This window comes from Pseudopipra pipra, chromosome W (genome assembly GCF_036250125.1).
Source record: "Pseudopipra pipra isolate bDixPip1 chromosome W, bDixPip1.hap1, whole genome shotgun sequence".
Classification (NCBI taxonomy): Eukaryota; Metazoa; Chordata; class Aves; order Passeriformes; family Pipridae; genus Pseudopipra; species Pseudopipra pipra.
Window position 1 is genome coordinate 7,581,521 of NC_087580.1, and position 20,054 is coordinate 7,601,574.

Consider the following 20,054-nt stretch of genomic DNA (forward strand, 5'->3'; position numbering starts at 1 on the left):
TGGGGGGAGGGCACCACAGACAAGGCTTTCTTGCAGACCTCAGCGGGCAAAGGACGAGATCCCCTGAGGTACGAGAGCAGCCAAGGGCAGACCTGCATTCACCAGTCCCACGGGGAACTGCTTCCACGGGGCTGCTCCTTCTTTTTCCCAGCTCATTGCCACGCCCCTCGTCTGGGTCACACTTGCAGACTACCCAGAACACCCGGGGGCTGTTTTGACAAAGCCCTCACCTTTCCCCCTGGCCTTGAGCAGGCCTGTCAGCTGCTTTGTTCACAAGGCACTCCAGAATCTCCTCGTGCTGTTGCAAGGCTGCAAGTTTCAAGGGGGTAAATCCCCACTAAAAGGAGAAAGAATCCCCACTAGAAAGACACAGACAAGCTCTGCAGCTGTTGGAAAGAGCAGCTTTAGCCACGTGCCAAGGTTACCTGGTTCTGAGCATCACTGTTGGCATGATGCTCCAGTAACAGCCCTGCTACAGCTGTGTTTTTAGAGAGCACAGCCAGGTGAAGGGCAGTGTTGCCGTCAGCGTCTGCCAGATTGGGGTCGGCACCGTGTTCCAGCAGAACAGCAACACATTCCTCCTGCTCCTGCTGGACTGCCTGGCAACAACACACCAAAAGGGAAAGGCTTCCAACTTTTCCATCCCCCTCTGTCACAACGCCCTCAGCTCCTGAGTGCTGCCATAGAAGACCATCTTCAAAGATCAGCTAACAGAGGCTGTGCCATGCCCATTGCAATAGGCGTGTTTCTATGGCCCTGCCCTGCAAGGAATCCTGCCAGACACCTCCCCTTTAACACCCCAGCACTAAGCCCCACCTCCAAGCTCAGAAGGCATTCCACACACCTTCATCAGGGCTGTTCTCTTGAAGCTGTCAGCGAGGTTGGGCTGGCTGTTCTTTCTTAGCAGATATCTGACGACATCTGCATGGCCATTGGCTGAAGCCAGATGCAGAGGTGTCCTAAAAATTAAACAGACACTCTTAACCCAGACAGACAAAGGACGAGCCCAAGCTGTGTCTGTACCCAGCACCCTGGGGACCCTGCCCTGACTCTGCTCCTGCTGCTGCTGCTGCTGCTGCTGCAACCCTGCCCTGATGAGCCAGAGGGCAGAAGAGAACAGGTGAGGGCTGAGCAGCTGCAGAACAGCCCTGCAGAGAGAGCACGACCAAGGGGCAGGTGGGCAACACGCGTTTGCAACAGCGCTGGAGCCCGGCCGGCAGCTCCGAGCAGTGAAAAGCTCAAGAGTTCCCTGTCCCAGCTGACAGGGCAAATGTCACTTTTCAAGCCTTGTCCCTAAGAGAGGGCTGCCGAGGACTACTGCAGCTTGGCTCAGGAGCAGCCAAGGTGTGCCATCAGCGTGGCCCAGAACTCACCGCATCTCCAGGTCTGGCCTGTCGATGCCGACTACCTTGACGTACCAGCGCCAGCGCCTCAGCCAGCCCAGGTCACCGCGGGCGGCCGCGCGGTGCAGCCTGCCCAGCCCCTGCTTCCGGAGCTGGGAGGCGCTGCTGGAGCTGGTGGCAGCCCAGGGCTGCCCACTGGGGCTGCTGGAGGGCGACTGCCGTCGCTTCTTGCTCAGAAGCCACGGCATGGCCCTGCTTGGAGCTCCCAGCAGCAGGAAGGGCAAGAAGGCCCCGGCGGGCTGCCGGGAGCCAAGTGGGGATGAGGAATGGGACGGGGCGAGGTTTAGGGGGAGGGTGACAAAGGGGATGAGAATAAGGACGGGCACAGGGTATGAAGCACAAGGCAGACGAGGTCGCCCTGCGCAGTGGTCGTGGCCTGCAGCTGCCAAGACGGCGATGCAGGCGCGCAATGCTCCCCGAGCGGGATGTGCTGCTGCTCCCCGAGAGGCTACAGCAGCTCTGAGCGCCGGCTGCGGGCACCAACAAAGCCGTGCCCGACTGGCGCCTGTGGCGTCACAATGGCTGGTGGAAGGCTCAGCACGTCAGCGTGGGGTGTGACAGAGGCCACGGGGCAGGGTGGGGCCGGGCGGGACAGGGCAGGGCGGGGCAGGTGTGAGGGCGGCCCTGCTGGGCCTTGTGGGAAGGAGGCGGCCTGGGCCTTGTGAGGGCGGCCGGCGGGAGTGGGCACTGCCCCGCCTCAGGGCGCCCCGGGGCAGGGCCCGGGACGCTCCCACCGGGCCGGAGGCTGCGGTAGGCGCTGGAGCAGCTCCCGCATCACCCGCTCTGGCTTTTTGCTTCAGCCTGGAGCCGGGCTGCCTCTGGACACACTGCCATCAAATGAGGCTCAGGACGAAGTGGGGCCACCACAGCTCTCAAGAAATGCCCACCCAGCACTCCAAGCCTTCCATGCCAGAGTTCCAGGACAATTCCCCAACTCCTTTGTCTTGTCCCTCTTGAAGAGCAGACACCTCACCCTCCCTCCCCCTTGCAACTGCTCTCTCCTGCTGCTTTGCCAGATATCAACAGTGAATTTCTGCTCTGCTGCTGCACCAGCCAATGGGCAGCACACAGCAGGGCAGGAAGAAACTTTCAAACACATCTTGTCCCACTTTGCCCCAATGACAACACCAAGTGAAGGACCAGAAGTTCTGCACCAGCTTTCTCAGGGGAGGGACACTACAGTGGACTGCAAGCAGGCTGAAGAAATTTCCCTTTTTCTTTACGGGATACAAACCGGTCTGCTTCCCGCAGGATCAGGGATTTGCCTGTGTTTTAGGATTACCAGGAGCTCACCCACTATCTTCTGCCCAGAACACAAAGAGGAGGGCTCGAAAGCACTGCAAGAGTCTGGCAACTGAGTAGCAGCAATAGCTCACCTGGAGGCCATGATCTTAACACCACTGTGCTTCAAGCCTTCCCAGAGGAAGGGCACACATTTGCCTGGCCTCTGGGACAGGCTGAAGATGCAGCTGTGAGCAGAGCTGAAGGGAGCAGAAGACAGCTCTGGCTCAGCCTTCAGGCTTGGCTTCTCTTTCAGACTTGAAGATGTCTGCTGGACTGATTTGCACTCAGACCAAGGGCAGAGAGAGAAGTCTTAACTCCCAGCCCAGGAAGAAAGCCATAAGAAGCCTTCAAAAATATGACTCTCCTCATCCCTCCCACCTAGGCCCAAAGAGCTCCAATTCTGTCACCAAATGCAGCAGTTCTCCTCAAATGTCGGGACAGTTGTGGCAGCCGTGCCCTTTCTGCCAAAGTTGGACAGGTCCCCACCTGTCCCAGAGGCAAGCAGAGGGAAGAAGAGGGGACAGCCTCGGGATGGGGGAATGGGAGAAGCAAAGCCAGCAGGGGGAACAGAAGAAAACGAGGACACATCCTGGAGTCTTGATGGCGACTGCCGTTGGTTCTGGCGGAGGAGCCCCTCTATGCTGTGTGTGCTTTGGCACAGGCTGCACTGTGGGTATGGCCCTGCTCTGCTGGTGGCCACTGCTCACCCTCTGCACAGAATCATGGAAAGACTAAGGTGCTCTAGTCCAAGGCCTGTTCTGGAACAGGGTTTCCTAGAGCCAGTTGTCCCGATCCCTGAAGGTTGGGAAAAGCCAGGAAAGACGTAGGCAAAGAAGACATTCAGTATTTCTGCTTTTTTCCTCTCCTGTGGAACAAGCTGCCCCATCTTGTTGAGGGATGGGCCCACATTTTCCCTGCTTTTCCTTTTGTCACCTACAGACTTAAAGAAGTCCTTCCTGTTGTCTCTGACATCACTGGCCTGATTCAGTTCCATTTGGGCTTTGGCTTTACCAACTTCATCCCTGCATGCCCAGATAACATTTCTGTTTTCTTTCTTTGCGTCCACTCTCTGTAAGCTTCCTTTTTATGTTTGAACAAGAAGCTCCTTGTCAAGCCATCCATGCAGGCCTCCTGGAATTTTTGCCTGACTTCCTGCTTTTTAGGATGAAACTCTCTTGAGCTTGATGGAAGTGATCCTTGAATATTAACCAGCTCTTTTGTGTCACTGTGCTTTGCAAGGTGTTGCAAAGGCTGTTAAACCCAACAACTATGGCAAGGGGGTTTCGATGAGAAGAAAATTAGTAGGTGCAAACCAGGATGAATGGGCTCTGTCTGTAGCACTGCGCCAGATTCAATGAAATTTACCAGTAACACAGTTCCCTGTGGCACAGCTGCTGGGATGTGGAGCACAAGTCCTCACTGCTATGTTCACTTATGACCCTTTGCAGTCATTCAGCCCCCAAGGACAGCTCTGTTTGTGTTCACAGAGATCCAATGACAGTAAGAATCACTGCCCAGCCTAGTGTTCAAAGGAGATGACAGTGCAGAGATGGGGGGAAATACATTAGGGGATTTGTTTCCCAGTGTCATGGGTTTACTTGTTCTAAAAAACCGAACGGGAATTTTCTTTCTGCCTTGGGTGATTATCTACCCAAAGGAGCTGGCTGGCAGACCTACATTCCAGCCTGACAGCTCTCTCTGGGGCTGGGGCGGGGGGAGCGTGAGGAGTTTTTTTCTCCCCTCCTCTCCTTGGAAAGGGGCACTTCACTTTTTGCCTTAACAGAGGCAAGGGGTGTGTGTGTGGGAAAAAGCTCTGAGGCCGTTTTGCTCTCGACCTGATCATCTGGCTGCTCTCCGGCCTCGGCTTGCCTGCACGCTGCTCTGTCTCCAGCCCCAATCTGCTCAGATTCCATCGGAGAGTTTTGTGCTCACCGACGAAAAATGGGGAGTCCTGACCACAGCCAGGCACAGACAGCGTGAGTTTAGTGGGAAAGAAACCACCCTTCTTTCCCCTTTTCCCCTTCCCCTCCTCGTTGGGGGAAAATCTCCATTTTCGGCTTTTGCTGCGATCCGGGGCCCAACAGCGCCCCCTGCTGGCCAACATCGAGCACTGCAGGCCCCGCCCCTCCAGGGATCCAACAGCGCCCCCTGCTGGCCAACACCGAGCACTGCAGGCCCTGCCCCTCCAGGGATCCAACAGCGCCCCCTGCTGGTCAACACCCAGCACTGCAGGCCCCCCCCTCTGGGGATCCAACAGCGCCCCCTGCTGGCCAACACCCAGCACTGCAGGCCCCGCCCCTCCAGGGATCCAACAGCGCCCCCTGCTGACCAACACTGAGCACTGCAGGCCCCGCCCCTCCAGGGATCCAACAGCGCCCCCTGCTGGCCAACACCCAGCACTGCAGGCCCCGCCCCTCCAGGGATCCAACAGCTCCTGCCAACCGGGATTGGAATTGGGCCAGAGAAGTATCAAACTGTTTCCTTTTTTTGAAGGAGACTTTTTGGGTACAGGATTATTGTTTAGTTGGTTTTGTGTTCTTTTGCTGGTTTTGCCAAGACACATATATCCTTTAATAAAGGGCTGTTATTTCTTCCTTTTTTCCATACTTCCTCGATTGGAGCCTCTTAATTTGGATTTACAATTGCTGAGAGAGGAGTTTGGTCTACTTCATAACTCATCCTCCTTAGCAAAACATTCCAGTCTCTTTACACTCAGACAGGAGGGTAGTGAAGTGGTTTCAACAGGCCCCTGGCATCTGGCCAGGGTCAAACCACGACACAAGGGGAACCAGGAGGATGTGGAGACCCTGTCACGGGAGAGTGGAAGGCTCAGACTAAGTTTTAAAAAGCAAAGCCTTGCCAGAGAGTCTGGAGGTGCAGGAAGGACTCCCTGGCTTTCTGAACTCCTTCCCAGGGAAGGGTTTGGGTGTGGTTGAATCCTCTCTTAGCCCTGGACTCTGTTCACGGTTTAAATTTAAAGGAATTAAAGAGCTCTTAAACCACTTTGTCCTGCAGGTTTTAATGATGGCAAAACAAGAATATTTATATAAAATGAATAATTTACTTTATACAAATGATCAGACAAAAACCTTAATCAGAACTATTTACTGCACAACAGAAACACTAAAACAATATAAACACTAAAAGTCTACTAGTAGAGTCTAATACAGCATAAAGCAGTACAGGGCACTGTAACAAAGCATTTATTGAAGCAGTTCTATTAAAGCTGGAAAACAGAAATAATTATTGAGATCTCATGTAACTCACCCAGACCAATGCTCGTGGGGAGATCTCTTTCTTTCAGCCTCGAGGAGTGACCTTGGAGGGCGTCCCCAAGGGAGCCAAGGGAGGAATCTCCACACCCCCCCCCCAGAGGGGGTTTTGTCAGAAAGAACCTTACTGCATGAGAGGGGATAAAGTGATTGAGTGCCAGGCCCGCCTTTCCAGGCCAGCTCTCAGCTTATCTGTCAACTCAGACTTCAACCAGCAGGGTGTGTGTTCAACGCTGGACCAACCAGGATGGTTTGAGCAGAGTTAACACCGAGACAACAGCCTGGCTCCAGCAGTTGATCTTGTGTGACAGCTTGCTTATGAGCTTGATTGGACCTTGGGTCTGGCCAGGCTGGGACTATCCTGCCAGTCCACCAGCCAGGGGTCTTCCCAACGTGGGTCACTGGGAATGTGGGTCACCAAGCCTGTTCCCAACGTGGGTCCTCCGACAGGTGATGGAGTTGGAGCAGCAGATGAAGCTCTTCCCACAGTCGGGCACTCGCAGGGCTTCCCTTACTGGTGGCTCTGTTGGTGTGTGGTCAAGGCAGAGCTGTGGGTGAAGCTCTTCCCACACTCCTCACACTTGTAGGGCCCCTCCCTGTTGTGGCTGTGCCGGTGCTTCACGAGGGTGAAGTTGCGTTTGAAGCCCTTCCCGCAGTCAGTGCAGCGGAAGGGCCTCTCATCCGTGTGTGTCTGCTGGTGCTTGAGGAGGTCCGAGCTGCTCCGAGACCTCTTCCCACACTCGAGACATTGGTAGGGCCATTCCCCCGTGTGGGTCTTCTGGTGCTGGGTCAGGTTGGATTTGATGCTGAAGCTCTTCCCACATTCTGAGCACTTGTAGGGCTTATCCCCCGTGTGCATGCGCTGGTGGGTGATGAGGCCGGAGCTGTCTCTAAAGCTTTTCTTGCATTCCCCACATTTGTAGGGCCGAGGCCCCCGTTCCCCAGTGTGGATCTGCTGGTGGCGGATCAGGCGGGAGCTGACGCTGAAGCCCTTCCCGCATTCCAAGCACTTGTAGGGCCGTTCCCCCGTGTGCACCCGGCGGTGGGTGAAGAGGTGGGAGCCATAGATGAAGGTCTTCCCACATTCCGCACACTCGTAGGGCCGTTCCCCCGTGTGGACACGCTGGTGGGCAAGGAGGTTGGAGCTGCTGCAGAAGCTCTTCCCACAGCTGGGGCACTTGTAGGGCTTCCCCAGGGCAGTGATGCGCTCCTGCACCACCAGCTCGGAGTTCTGGCTCAAGCTCTTCCCAGATTCCAAGCACTTGTTGGGCTTCTCGCTGGTGTGAAGCTGCTGCTGCACCACCAGGTCGGAGCTCCAGCTCAAGCTCTGGCCGCCTTCCTGGCACAGGCTGGTTTTTTCCTCCTCAGAGCACCCTGGGCTGGCTTTGGAGCCCCTCCTGCGGGGGGATCGCCGGCCCTTTTCCTGCCCGCTGCCTTCCTGTGCCGTGGAGCCCTTCAAAACGGCCTCTCCCACCAGGGTCTGCCGGGGGGATTTGTCCTCCGTGCCCTCCGTCCTCAGCTCGGGGCCTGGGGCAGGAAGGAAGGACAGGGAGGGGATTTGCCTCCGGCTCAGAGGGAAGGGGGAGGAGAAGGAAGACGGAGAGGAAGGAGGGTAGAGAAGGAAAAAGGAGAGGAAGGAATATGAAGGGAAAGAACAAGAAGAAAAAGCAACAAAGAGAGGAAGGAAGAAGGAAGGAAGCAAGAAGAAGGCCCAGAACTGGACACAGCACTCGAGGTGTGGCCTCACCAGTGCCAAGTACAGGGGAAGAACCACTGCCCTGGTCCTGCTGGCCACGCTGGTCCTGAGAGAAGGAAGGAGCAAGGAGAGAAGGAATGACAGAAAGGAAGGAGAAGACAGAACACAAAGAAAAAGAAGAAAGGAGAGAAAGGAAGGAGAAGGAAGAAGGAGAGAAAGGAAAAAACATGAGGAAGGAGAGGGAAGAACAAGGAAGGAAAAGGAACAAGGAGTGGAAGGAAGAAGGACAGGGAGGGGATTTGCCTCCGGCCCAGAGGGAAGGCCAAGGACATCCCCCCAAATCCGGCCCCGGCAGGACAGTGGCAGCAGCGGGGTTGTCCTGCAGCCGGGGGCGATGCTGGGCTGGGAGATACAGGACAAGACAGGGCAAAGGGGCACTGACTTCCTCCTCACCTGCCCGGGGGGCCCGTGGCATCTTCCTCTTCCTCGCAGCCTCCTTCATCTGGCCAAGCTTTGGGAAGGAGAAATCCTGATGGGGGGGAAAAACAAGGGCTGAGCGCGTTGGGTTGGGGGTTCCTCCCGCCCAAGTCCATCTCTAGAAGTCACCAAGCACCTCGTGTCCATAAAAAACTCCTAAACACCAAGTCTCAGCCAAACTCCCCCCCGAAACTCCAAGGTTCAGACCAAAAAAACCCTTCCAGGAGTTCCCCCTCTCAGGTCTCTCCACTTTGGGGTTCTGGGGGCCCCCCGTTTGGGCTGCTGGGGGTCCCACGTGTATTGGGAGTCCCCTCTCTCCAGGGTCCCACCCTCTCTGGGCTGCGGGGGGTCCCAGGAATACTGGGGGTCTTCCCACTTTGGTATTCTGGGGGACCCCCTTCTCTGGGCTGCTGGGGGTCCTGCAGTTCCCTCCTCTCCAAGGTCCCCCTGCTTAGGGATGAGGGGGGTTTTGGAGGCCCCAGGGGTACCTTCTCCCCTGACTCCTTGCTTTGGGGTGCTGGGGCTCTCAGGGGTCCCACCTCTATGGGGTCTCCCCCTCTCCAGGCTGCTGTGGGTCCCAGAAATCCCAGGGGTCCCCCTTCTCCGGGCTCCCCTCTCTCTGGGGTCCCCCTGGCTGGGTTGACGGGGGTCTCAGCACTCCCCTTTCTCCAGGCTCCCCACTTCAGTGTCCCAGGGTTCCCAAGGGTACCCCCTCTCCAGGCCCCCATTTCAGGGTTCCTGCACTCCCAACCCTCCCCTCTCTGCAGGTTCCCCCCCTCTCTCCAGGCTGACAGGGGTCCTGCGGTGCCGGGATCGCCCCTCTCCGCTCTCCCCACTCCGGGGGTCTCAGCAGCCCCCACCGCCTCTTCCTCCTCCTCTTCCTGCTCCTCTGGGCCTGGGGCCCCCCTGCCTGCCCAGTCCCAGTTTTCCAGACCCCACACCCCTCTTTCTTTGACTCCAGGACCCTCCTGCTCCCACTTTCCTCACCATCCCACCTCTCCCTGATGCCGAATTTGTGCCCCAAAAGGCACAAAGGAACTGCTCAGAGACAAGGTTTAGTCTTTAAGCAGCGAGGTAATTATTTTATGCAACACTGGGGAACTCCCTGCTCGCGCTGGACAAAGAGTTTCAAAGCACTCAGTGAAAAGCCAGACTATTTATACAATTTGTGCGAGAGATTACATCATCATTTTATGCATGTTCATATTATTGCAACATCTAGTTATAATATTCATAGCAGGAGGAGTTAGGGCGGAGGCAGGAGCGCGGTCATCATTTTGGGGAGAATTTCGGGGGTACATCCTGTTACTTCAGCTTCAGGGGTCGTCGCTTTACTCCTCTTTCTTGGGTAAACTTTTGAACTTTCCTTAATTTGGCTGACTCCAACATGTATTTGGCAGGAGATTCTGGACTCTGGCCCTTCTCTTTCCCCTTATCTCCCTGTGTTCCTTCCATACGTCTTTGAAACTTAGTTCTTTGTTTCTTGGCTCAGAGCATGCATTCTAAGTTAACTCTTCAGGCCTTGCTTTGTTTCATCCCAGTCCCTCGATCCCCCTGTTTCCTTCACCCTGGAGAGCCCTGGCCCCCCATTCCTGGCTATCCCACCTCATCTCATCCTCAGACCCTCTTTTCCTTGACCCTGGGACCCCCTGGAGCCCCTTCCCAGTTCTCACAGCTCTCCCCGTTTCTCCCTTTCCTTGACCCTGGGACCACTCTGACCCCCAAATCTCCCTGTCTCCTCAGTTCCCCACTCCTGGCATATCCTGTAGAGTGGTCCTGGAGTGTCCCAGGGACCCCCTGAACACCTCATTCCTGGACAACAGATCCCCCCTGCACCCCCTTATCCAGAACACCACCCCCTGCACCCCCTTTCCCGGCCATCCCACCTCTCCCAGACTCCCTTTTCCTTTACCCTGGCACTCCCTGGACCTCCATTCCTGCCCATCAGGATCCCCCTGCACCTCCTCTCCACCACTGGGACTTTCACCCCCTTCCTCAGCTCCAGGACCCCCCTGCACCCCCTTTCCCAGCCATCCCACCTCTCCAAGTCCCCACACCCTCCCTTTTCCCTCACCCTGCCACCCCCTCCACCCCCACTCCTGCCTTTCCCACTCCCCAACCCCTCCTTTCCTCAACACCCGGCACCCCCTGAACTGCCCTTCCTGCACATCCCGGCTCTCCCCACCCACTGAACCCCCTTTCCCTCACACTGGAGGCCCCTGCACCCTCCTTTCCTGGACACAAGGACCCGAGAGACCCCCTGGGCCTCCTCTCCCAGTCCCTACAGCCCCCCTTTTGCCTTCCCTCTGGGACACCCCCAAACCCCCATTCCTGGCCACAGGAACCCCCTGGCACCCCCTTATTCTGCACTAAGACCCCCCTGCAACCTCCTTTCCCGCCCAGCCCGCCTCTCCCAGCCCCCAGGCCCTGCTTTCCCTTCACGCTGCTACCCCCTGCACCCCCAGGCCTGCCTTTTCCACAACCCACAGGACCCTTTTCTTTGGAACACGGGGGGACCCCCTGAACCCCGGTTTCTGCCCATTCTCCCGACCCCCAGGACCTCCCTTTCCCCCACACCGCCGACCCCTGGCCAGGGGATCTCCCTGGACCCCCCATCCCACCTCTCCAGAGCCCCACACTCCCCTTTCCTCGGCCCTGGCATCCCCCAAAACCCCCTTCCCCAGCACTCTGCCCCCCGACAGCCCCAACACTCACCCCAAAAAACACTCCCAGGCTTCCCCCTCTCCCATCTCCCCACTTTGGGGGGCGGGAATTGGGGAACTCCCGCCACTGTTGGGGACAATCAAAGAGTTCCCGACGCGTGGCCGGGGCCTTTGTTCGGCCTGCCGGGAATTCCCAACAAACATCCCGGCCCCCATCAGCCGCTGGGGCCCGGGGGTCCCTCCTCTCCAGGGATCGAGCTGTGGGGACACGAAGGGACCCCCACGGGAACCCCTTTGCCGCTCTCCCACCTCCCCTTCTTCCCCTCTCCCACCCTTTGCCCGTCGCCCCCCGCTGCTTTGGCAGTGACCCACCCCCTCTCTCGCTCACTTTGGGGCTCCCAGCCCCTCTTCTCCTTCCCCTCTGCCCCTTTGCCATCGGGGCCCCCAACTCACCTCGAGCTCCCGGCTCGGGGGATGGAGCGGGGGGAGGAGGAGCGGGCAGAGGCAAAGGAGGAGGAAGAGGAGGAGCATCACCCCCCTGAGTGGGCGGGGAGGGGGAGCTCGGCTGCGATGGGTTGGGGGTGTGCGGGGGGGTTTGGGGGGGATGTTTGGGGCTGAGCCGCAAATGGCCCTCGGGGGGACCTCGGGGGGTCCCCGGGAGGTGGTTTGGTTTTGTTGGGGGGATCCCGGGGTGGGTTCCCGGCAGAGACGGGAGGTGGGCGGGGGGATGCGGGGACCCCCCCGCGGTGGGGGTCGGTGTTGCGGGGTCAGGCCCCGCCGCCCCCATTGTCAGCCCGGTGCCGGCGGGGGGGACGCGACGAGCCCCTTTTTTAGGGCCCCCGGAGTGGGGAGAGCAGAGAGGGGCGACAGCGGAGTTGGGGGACCCCCGGCAGCCTGGGGGGCGGGAGGGGAAGCGCGGAGAGGGGGAGCCCAGAGGGGTGGGGGGGCCGGGGACCCCCGGCCCCTGGAAGAGGGGGCTCCGAGAGGGGGGACCCCTGGGATTCCCGGCATCTGCAGCAGCCCGGAAAAGGCAGAACCCCGGAGAGGGGGCCCCCAAAACACGAGGGACCTGCAACAGCCTGAACGGGGGGACCCCCAGAACCCCAAAGTGCAGAGAGCAAAGGGAGTGAACTTCGGGGAGGGTTTTTTAGAGCCTTTTCCACGGGCCTGCCTCCCCTGGCTGTGGTCTCCCTGTTTGTCAGCACTGTCAGGTTTGCCCACCTGAAGCCCCCCTCCATCTCCTCCCCGCTGCTGGAACTGCTGAGGTCAGTTCTGGACTTGCTGGTGCCTCCAGCACTGAACCCCCCCAGGAGGAACCAGGACCTCAAGGGTGCCTGGAGGAAAATGACTGGATGCTTTTCAGAAGCAATGAAGTGCCTTTTTTCTTCTTCACAGCATCCAGGATGTCAGACTGCTTTGTGTCATATTGTTGTTGTCCATTTTGTTGTTGTATTGGTGTATTTTATATTTGCATTCCTTTTTTTTTTAACTTGTGTTACTGTTTTCCATAAAGGACTGTCATTAGTCATTCTATTGCTACACCAGTACCTACCATTGCTGTGCACACACTGAGGTGCCACAATCACTGTGTATTTCAAGAAAATCAAGTGCCCTGCACTGACTTGTGTGTCCAAGATGCTTCCTCAGCCCTTCTCTGGGGCTGCAGGGGCAGTGCCTTTGTGCAGAGAAGGGAAGATTCCCAGCCCAGCAGCAGGGCCAGGGCCAAGGGCTCCTGCTCTTTCCACAGCTGCTCTTTGCAACTCCACACTCCCCTTGCCAGCCCTGCTGTGGGTGCAAGGCCTGAGTGCTCCGGCAGCTTGGTCACAGTCCTGCTGCGTGTCCGTGCTGGGATCACAGGCAGGGACAGGCCCTGGCACTGCTGGCACAGTTTGGGGGCACAGCGGGAAACAGGGTCAGACTGGGGCTGTCCAAGCACCGTCCCCAAGGAGCACAGCTTGGTGTCGGGGCAGGGGAGGGTCAGGGACAATCAGCCAAGGCCCCTCAGTCCTTCCCTGGGCTCTGGGAGGGATGGGAAAGGGGATCAAAGGAGCCAGCGGGTGTCAAATGCCCCCAGATCTCAAGGGCCAGGCTCGGGGCTGAAGGGATGGAGAGCAGCCCTGCATCCCAGGCCATGGGGATAGTGGGGGATGAAAAGCAGGATGGGAGCCAGCAATGGGAGCTCACAGCCCACAACCCCCCCATGTCCTGGGCTCATGCCACAGCGTGGGCAGCAGGGGAGGGGGGTTCTGCCCCTCTGCTCCACTCAGCTGAGACCCCTCCTGCAGTGCTGCCTCCAGCTCTGGGCTCCTCTGGCTGTCTGCAACGCACCCGCCCGCAATGGCAATGGCTTGGGGGGATTCCCCTGCCAGCCCTGGCATCTCCTGCAGCTCCATGGGCTCCTCAGCACAGCAAAGACACGCACCTCTTGGGGCACTTCCAGAGGAGGCCACCAAGGGGATCCCAGGGCTGCAGCACCTCTCTCATGGAGACAGACTGGGAGAGTGGGGGCTCTTCAGCCTGCAGAAGAAAAGGCTGTGGGGAGACCTCCTTGGGGCCTTCCAGTACTTCAAGGCAGCTTTTTAGAGACGTGGGCAAAGGGTTCAGTAGGGCCTGTCACAATAGGACAGGGGGTGAGAGGTTTAACCTAAAAAAAGGTTAGGTCAGACTAGGGATAAAGAAGAACTATTTTCTAGTGAGAATGCTGAAACACAGGAACACATTTGCAGGGAGGTAGTGGATGCCCCATCCCTGCAAACATTCAAGGCCAGGTTGGATGGGGCTCTGAGCAAGGTGATCTAGGAAAGATGTCTCTGCTCCCCCTCCAGGGGATCCCCCACCCTGTGCTGTTGTCTACCAGAGTGATGGGCAGCTCTCAAAGGATGCAAGTGCCCAGAGAGCAGAGGGAACACACAGGACCTCTGATAGCAGGGACATCTTCAGGTGAGATGGGATTAGTCTGGATCAACACTCTCAGGCTCCACTGTTTTGCCTCTCTGTGGTTGCACAGAACTGTCAGAAGAGACCAATAACCACGAGGTGCCCCAGTGTCACAGGGTGCCTTTGGGTCCCTGAGGCCCTGCATTGTCACAGGCTCCTCCTTGCCATCCAGAGGCCAGGAAGTGTCAGAGGTGCCCCAGGGCACCAGGAGGTCCCGCAGGGTCAAGGGGCACCTTGATTCCATGTGTCCCTGGAGTGTCCCAATGTCCCCATGGCTCCAGGAGGCCCCGCTGTGCCACAGAGGAGCAGCCTTGGGCCGATATCAAAGGACCCAAAAGCGATGTCACTGTGAACTCTTGAGGGCTGGAAGGAGCCAGGGAGACCCGAAGGGCAAAAAGAGCCGGGCAGAGCTGAAGGCCGAGCCGTGCCCCGGAGCCAGGCAGAGCTGAGAAACAAAAGGAGCCGGGAAGACCTGACAACACCATCCCACCCTGGCCCTGCATTTCAGGATCAAGAAATAGGTTTGTCCAAAAGCAGGTGGGGTGGTGGGAAGGGGCAGAGGCAGCAGAGCCCAGCGCAAAGCGAGCGGCTCCAGGCACGGCTTCTCCCGCCCGCCAGGAGAGCGCAGGGGCAGGAGCCCTTTGCCGGGTCTGGCTCCCGGCGCTGCCGGCGCTCGGCGGCTTTGGGGTTTGGCTTTGGGGTCTGACGGGAGGAATTATTGCTGTGGTGGTGGGTGGCAGAGGGGCTGAAGGACTGGGCACGAGAGGGATGCCTGTCCCCTCAAGGGACAAGTGCACAGACAGGGATCAGGTGTTCCCGCTGGGCTCAGACACCAGGTCTGTCCAGCAGCACCCAGGGAAGGGAGGGAGGATCCTTGTGCTCTGTTCCATCACTGTCACCAGGTCCAGTCACAGGGCACAGACAGCAGGTGTAGTGGGTTGGCCCTGCCTGGACACCAGGGACCCCCTAAAGCCACTCTCTCACTCCCCTCTGCAACTGGACAGAGGAGAGAAAAAAAACAGTCGAGGATTCATTCATGAGCCAAGAGCTGGCAGAGGTCACTTCCTGATCACCTTCCCAGGCAAAACAGACTCCAAGGGGGGATATGAACTGATGCCGAAAAACCTTGGAATAACAGAACTGCTCAGAGACTTGGCATCTTTAAGCAGCAAGGTATTTGTTTCTTCAACACTGGGAGCAAGGCAGCTCCCTGACCTTCCTGGCGTTGTGGAAGACCCCCCTTCTGTGCAGGATCCAGGCTGGGGGTGGGGGGGTTTGGGAGGGCTGAGGGATCTCGGGAGGGGGGAGGGGTGGGGGTCCCAGCGGTGGTTTTGGGGTCCCAGGGGTGGTTGGGGGGTCCTGGGGGTTGTTTGGGGGATATTTTGGGGGTGCCCCTGAGCTTTCTGGTGTTGTGGAAGACCCCCCTCCTCTGCAGGATCCAGGCTGGAGGTGGGGGGGCTTGGGGGTCCCTGGTGGATGTTGGGCATCCCAGGGGGGTCGGGTTAGTTTGAGGGTCCCAGGGGTGGTTTGGGGCTCCTGGGGGGGTTCAGGGGGTGTTTCTGGTGGTCCCCCTGACCCTCCTGGCATTGTGTAAGACCCCCCTTCTCTGCAGGATACAGGATGAGGGTGGAGGAGGTTGGGGGTCCCTGGTGGATGTTGGTTGTCCTGGGGGGGTTGGGGGTCCCAGGAGAGGTTTGGGCATGCCAGGGGCAGTTTGGGGGTCCCAAGGGGGGCTTGGGGGGATATTTTGGGGGTTCCCTGACAATTCCAGGCAGGGCACTTTTAACTGTGGCACAGGCGGGGAGGGGCGAGCACCCAGGGGGGTCCCCGTGACCCCCAGGGCCAGTGAGGAGCTCTACTGCGGGTTCAGGGTGTCGATCTGCACCTGGGTGATGTCACCGTGATGTCACCGTGATGCCATTGACAACCACGGTGATGTCATCGACACATGGAGTGATGTCATCACACAGCTACCCCCAAATGTCAGCACGTTCCCCTGTGATGTCACTATGTTCCCCTGTGACATCAGCATATTCTCCTGTGACATCACCATGTTCCCCTATGACATCACATTCCCCTGTGACATCACCATGTTTTCTATGACATATGTGTTCCCCTATGACATCACCACATTCCCCCATGACATCGCCACCTTCCCTATGGCATCACTATGCCCTCTGTGACATCACCACATTCTCCTATGACATCCCCATGCTCCCCAGTGACATCCTCATGGTCCCCTGTGACATCACCACAGTCCCCTATGACAACACTACAGTCCCTATGACATCACCACATTCCCCTGTGACATCACCATGGTCCCATGTGACGTCACCATGTTCCTATATGACATCACCATGGTCCCCAATGACATCATCATGCCCCCTATGACATCACCGTGCCTCCTATGGTATCACCACCTTCCCCTATGACATCCCCAGGAAGGTGGGGGGGCACAGGGGAGGTCACAGGGGGGTCACAGTTGGGGAGGGGTCCTCTCACTGCCCTCCCAGTTCCTCCCAGTGCCTCCCAGTCCCACTCAGTGCCCCCCCAGTCCCTCACAGTGCCCCCCAATTGCTCCCAGTCCCCTCCCAGTCAAACACGGGTCCTCCCAGTTTGTCCCACTCATTCCCTTCCCAGTCCGCCCTAGTCCTTCCCAATCTTCCTCCAGTCCCTCTCAGTCTCCCCCAGTTCCCTCTGATCCCCTCCCAGTCCCCCCCAGTACCTCCTCATCCCTCCCAATCCCTCCCAGTCCTCCCCAATTCCCCCGAGTCTCACCCAGGCCCTTCAAGTCACTTCCCAGTCCCTCCCAATCCCTCCCAGTCTCCCCAATCCCTCCCAGTCCCTCTCAGAGCAACCCAGTCCCCCACAGTCCCCACAGTGATGAATGTGATGTCACAGGGGAGCTTTGATGTCACAGGGGAGGATGTGATGTCACGGGAAGGATGTGATGTCACAGGAGAGATCTGATGTCACAACAAGGACGTGATGTAAGAGGGATGATATAATATCACAGGAAGGATGTGATATCAAAGAGGAAGATTTGATGTCACAAGGGAACTGTGATGTCACAGGGGAGCTGTCATGTCATAGCAGAGATGTGATGCCACAGAAAGGATGTGACTTCACAGAGGAGGATGTGATGTCACAGCAAGAATGTGAAGGATGTGATGTCACTGTGGTGGAGAAAAACAAAGTTTTCGCCCTGGAGTTAAAAAAATGGTAACCCCCGAGGGGGTGGTGTCTCTCTTGGTGTTGACCCAATCAGCATTCCTGCAAAATTAAACATATCCCATCAGACCGGAAAAGGAGGATGATGGAGTTGTTGGAGAAGAAGTGGCCATGTTCTGAAGCCATGAGGAGAGGGGGCAGGAACCCCGATGGGGGGCTATGGCCCCCCAGCCCCCAGCTGGGGTCATAGAAACTCAGAAAGAGTGTTAAACTGACCCAGGTCTGTGACTGAGAAGCTGGGAGTCTTTCTCCACTGGGAGTGGGCAGCAGAAGACGGAAAGGCGGCGGCAGAGACAGCACTGAGCAGAGGCTATGGCAGAAAGCCCAGGAGATCAGAAACAAGCATGCAGCTGAGCAGAGAGACAGAGAGATGTCTGAAGGAGAGACAGAGCCGGCAACAGAGCAAGACTAAGCTCGACAGAGACAGAGTCTGGAGTAAGAACTGAATCCAAAATTCCCCAAAACCCCTCTGAGACCTCCCAGAGAGGAGGAGCCGGTGGACTCTCACTTGAGGGGAGTCTTGGAATGCAGCAGCACCAGGGAGAGAGGAGCTGAGAGCTTGGAGACATCTCGGAGCTGGAGCGGGACGGGCAGAAGGAATGCGGAGGAGGGCCTCGCCCCCGCTGCTGCCCGGCTGGCAGCCTGAGACAGAGCACAGGAGCTCTGATGGACCGCTCGAGGCAAAGACTTTCAACTGAAAGCTGCCCTAACCTTCTGGCTCAGGGGAGCTTGAATCCCCTGAGGAAAGGGACCGTCACAAAGCCCCCTGCACTTCATGATATAACACGGTGAGGCGAGCCTGTCCCTGCTATCGCAGTCCATGGAAGAGAGAGAGAGACCTTCGATTGGAGTCGAAGAGCTGAGAGGGGTGAGAGGAGACCCCCCTGGTGTCTATTGGAAAGAGATCCAGCTACAACAATCCAGCTACAGCTGCTCCATGGAAGAAGAGTGACACTGCTGTTCATAAGTGGAAAGGATCTTTTCCTTCTTCCCTTCTGAACGTTTATTGGAGAGAGAAGAGATTTGATCCAATGTAAATACTGATTTATCATAAAAGAGATAGTTAGGATTATGTATATGATGTATTCTAAAATTCATTTGTGTAGTGACAACAATTTTGACATTGTTTGAAGTGTGTTTTGGCAGCCAGACCCTGTCCCTGACCACCACAAACCTTTAACCTGTGCCAATTTGTATTAATAAAGAGTGTCATTCTGCAGACTGTTGGAGGGAGTCCTTTATAAAGGTGCTGCCAGTTTTGTTGATATCGGAGTAACTGGTGGAAATATCCACTGAGAGGTTTTCCCTTTTGCTGTGACGTGTCAGTCCCAAAAAAGGGCCCTGGAATTCCCCCCACCAGGTGGATCTGTTTGGTGGAGGGTTCCTGGGTGGAATATGGGACAGACTAGATGGGACTGACAGGGTTTTGTTTTTCCCTGGGGCACCAGCAGACAAACAAATCTCCAAGAGTCGGGTGAATTCCCCTTCCCCCCGTTTCCCGGCACACACAGGAATCTGCTGAGGTTGGACAAGACCAAGGTGGTGCAGCCGGGTCAGGGCAACCCCCGGGATCGGTGCAGGTTGGGGGAGGAAGGGATGGAAGTCCCTGCTGGGAGAGGGCTCTGGGGGTGCTGGTGGGTGACAAATGGGACACGAGCCAGCCCGGAAACCCCCCGTGTGCGGGGCTCATCCCGGGGGCAGGGGAGGAGGGGAATGTGCCCCTCTGCTGCCCTCAGGTGAGACCCCACCTGCAGTGCTGCCTCCAGCTCGGGGGGCCCAGATCAGGAGGAATGGACCTGTTGGAGTGGATCCAGAGGAGGCCACAAAGATGCTCTGAGGGCTGGAGCCCCTCTGCTCTGGGGACAGGCTGGGACAATTGGGATTGTTCAGCCTGGAGAAGAGAAGGCACCAGAGAGGCCTTAGAGCCCCTTCCAGTGCCTCGAGGGGCTCCCAGAGAGCTGCAGAGGGATTTTGGATAAGGACCTGTAGGGATGGGAGAAGGGGGAATGGCTTCCCACTGACAGAGGGCAGGCTTAGGGGGATATTGGGAAGAAAGTTTTCCCTGTGAGGGGGGAGGCCCTGGCACAGGTTGCCCTGAGAAGCTGTGGCTGCCCCATCCCTGGAAGTGTCCAAGACCAGGATGGACGGGGCTTGGAGCAACCTGGGCTAGTGGAAGGTGTCCCTGCCCATGGCAGGGGGTGGCACGGGATGAGTTTAAGGTCCCTTCCCACCCAACCCAGTCCATGATTCCAGGATTCTGTGCTGAGACAAGTCCCTGTTGTGGGCAGTGACAGTAAACCAGTCCATTATCCCAGTCAAAACCAGGACAACAGGACAGACACCTCCTGCTCAGTCGGGTGTCCCCTCTCGTGCAGCTACTGAGGGACTCTGGGAATCTGAGGGCACCAGGAAACTGGGAAGGGAGAGGTAAATGTGGGGAGAACAGGGCCCCCTTTTCTCCTCCCCTTTCCCTCTGTGCGTCACCACAACACCTCCCTGAGGGTCACGGCCTGAGGAGAACGGCCAGGCCCCAAATCCATTTGGAACCAGAGGGTGGGAAAAATCCCACAGCAGGGACTGCAGCAACAAGAGGAATTTCCCCAGCTGCTCCCAGCCCTGCTCAGGGGGAAGGAAGGAGACAGTCCAGGGGGGATCAGCTGCACCTCAGGCACCCTGGTCACATCTCTCGTCCATCTCTCTCTCAAACATCAAACTGGGGACATTTCCCTCTTCCAATGAGCTGCTGATTCTACAGTTTGGATGGTCCAGAGTGGGACCTTTGGTGGTGAAGGGGCTGTAAATGCCTCCTTCTTGAGCGGCTTCACCTCCCCTGGGCCCCTCCTCAGTCAACGTTCCTCAATTATCCAACAAACGAGGCACGAAGCAGAAAAGGGCAAAAGGAAAATCTTCCAGGTCACTGCCGGCTCCTGGGGAAAATGCAAGGCAAATAGCCAAGTCATTGAGCTGAGATGTTTTCCCAGCTGCCCCACAATGGTCCCTTGTGTCTGGTCAGGGGCCCGTAAGGATGGAAGGTGTTGCGGAACTGTGGGCAAAGGTGAGTGGAGAATTGAGGCTGTGGCAGGTGCCGGGA

At 57.6% G+C, this 20,054-nt stretch overlaps 2 protein-coding genes across 2 annotated transcripts in view; both read right to left on the reverse strand.

The window, feature by feature from the left end:
* Positions 1-6,104: 6,104 nt before the first annotated feature.
* LOC135405841 (zinc finger protein 239-like) overlaps positions 6,105-20,054 on the reverse strand; it is a 264,939-nt gene continuing 250,989 nt past the window's right edge. The window contains exon 4 of the mRNA XM_064640427.1: positions 6,105-6,382. The gene's annotated coding sequence lies outside the window, so the exon portion shown is untranslated. The remainder of the gene's footprint in view (positions 6,383-20,054) is intronic.
* Positions 6,359-11,320, reverse strand: LOC135405838 (zinc finger protein 239-like). The gene is made up of 3 exons (XM_064640414.1): positions 11,249-11,320; positions 8,109-8,184; positions 6,359-7,486 (listed from the first exon to the last, which is right to left on the reverse strand). The coding sequence occupies exons 2-3, from the start codon at positions 8,155-8,157 to the stop codon at positions 6,471-6,473; spliced, it is 1,065 nt and encodes a 354-aa protein (XP_064496484.1). The 5' UTR covers positions 8,158-8,184; positions 11,249-11,320; the 3' UTR covers positions 6,359-6,470.

Bases quoted from the DNA above. Each gene is read 5' to 3' on its own strand.
- LOC135405838 (XM_064640414.1), bottom strand. From the start codon at position 8,157: ATGAAGGAGGCTGCGAGGAAGAGGAAGATGCCACGGGCCCCCCGGGCA. The intron at 7,487-8,108 runs GTGAGGAGGAAG...TTCCTGCCCCAG, and splicing joins GCCACGGGCCCCCCGGGCAG to GCCCCGAGCTGAGGACGGAG.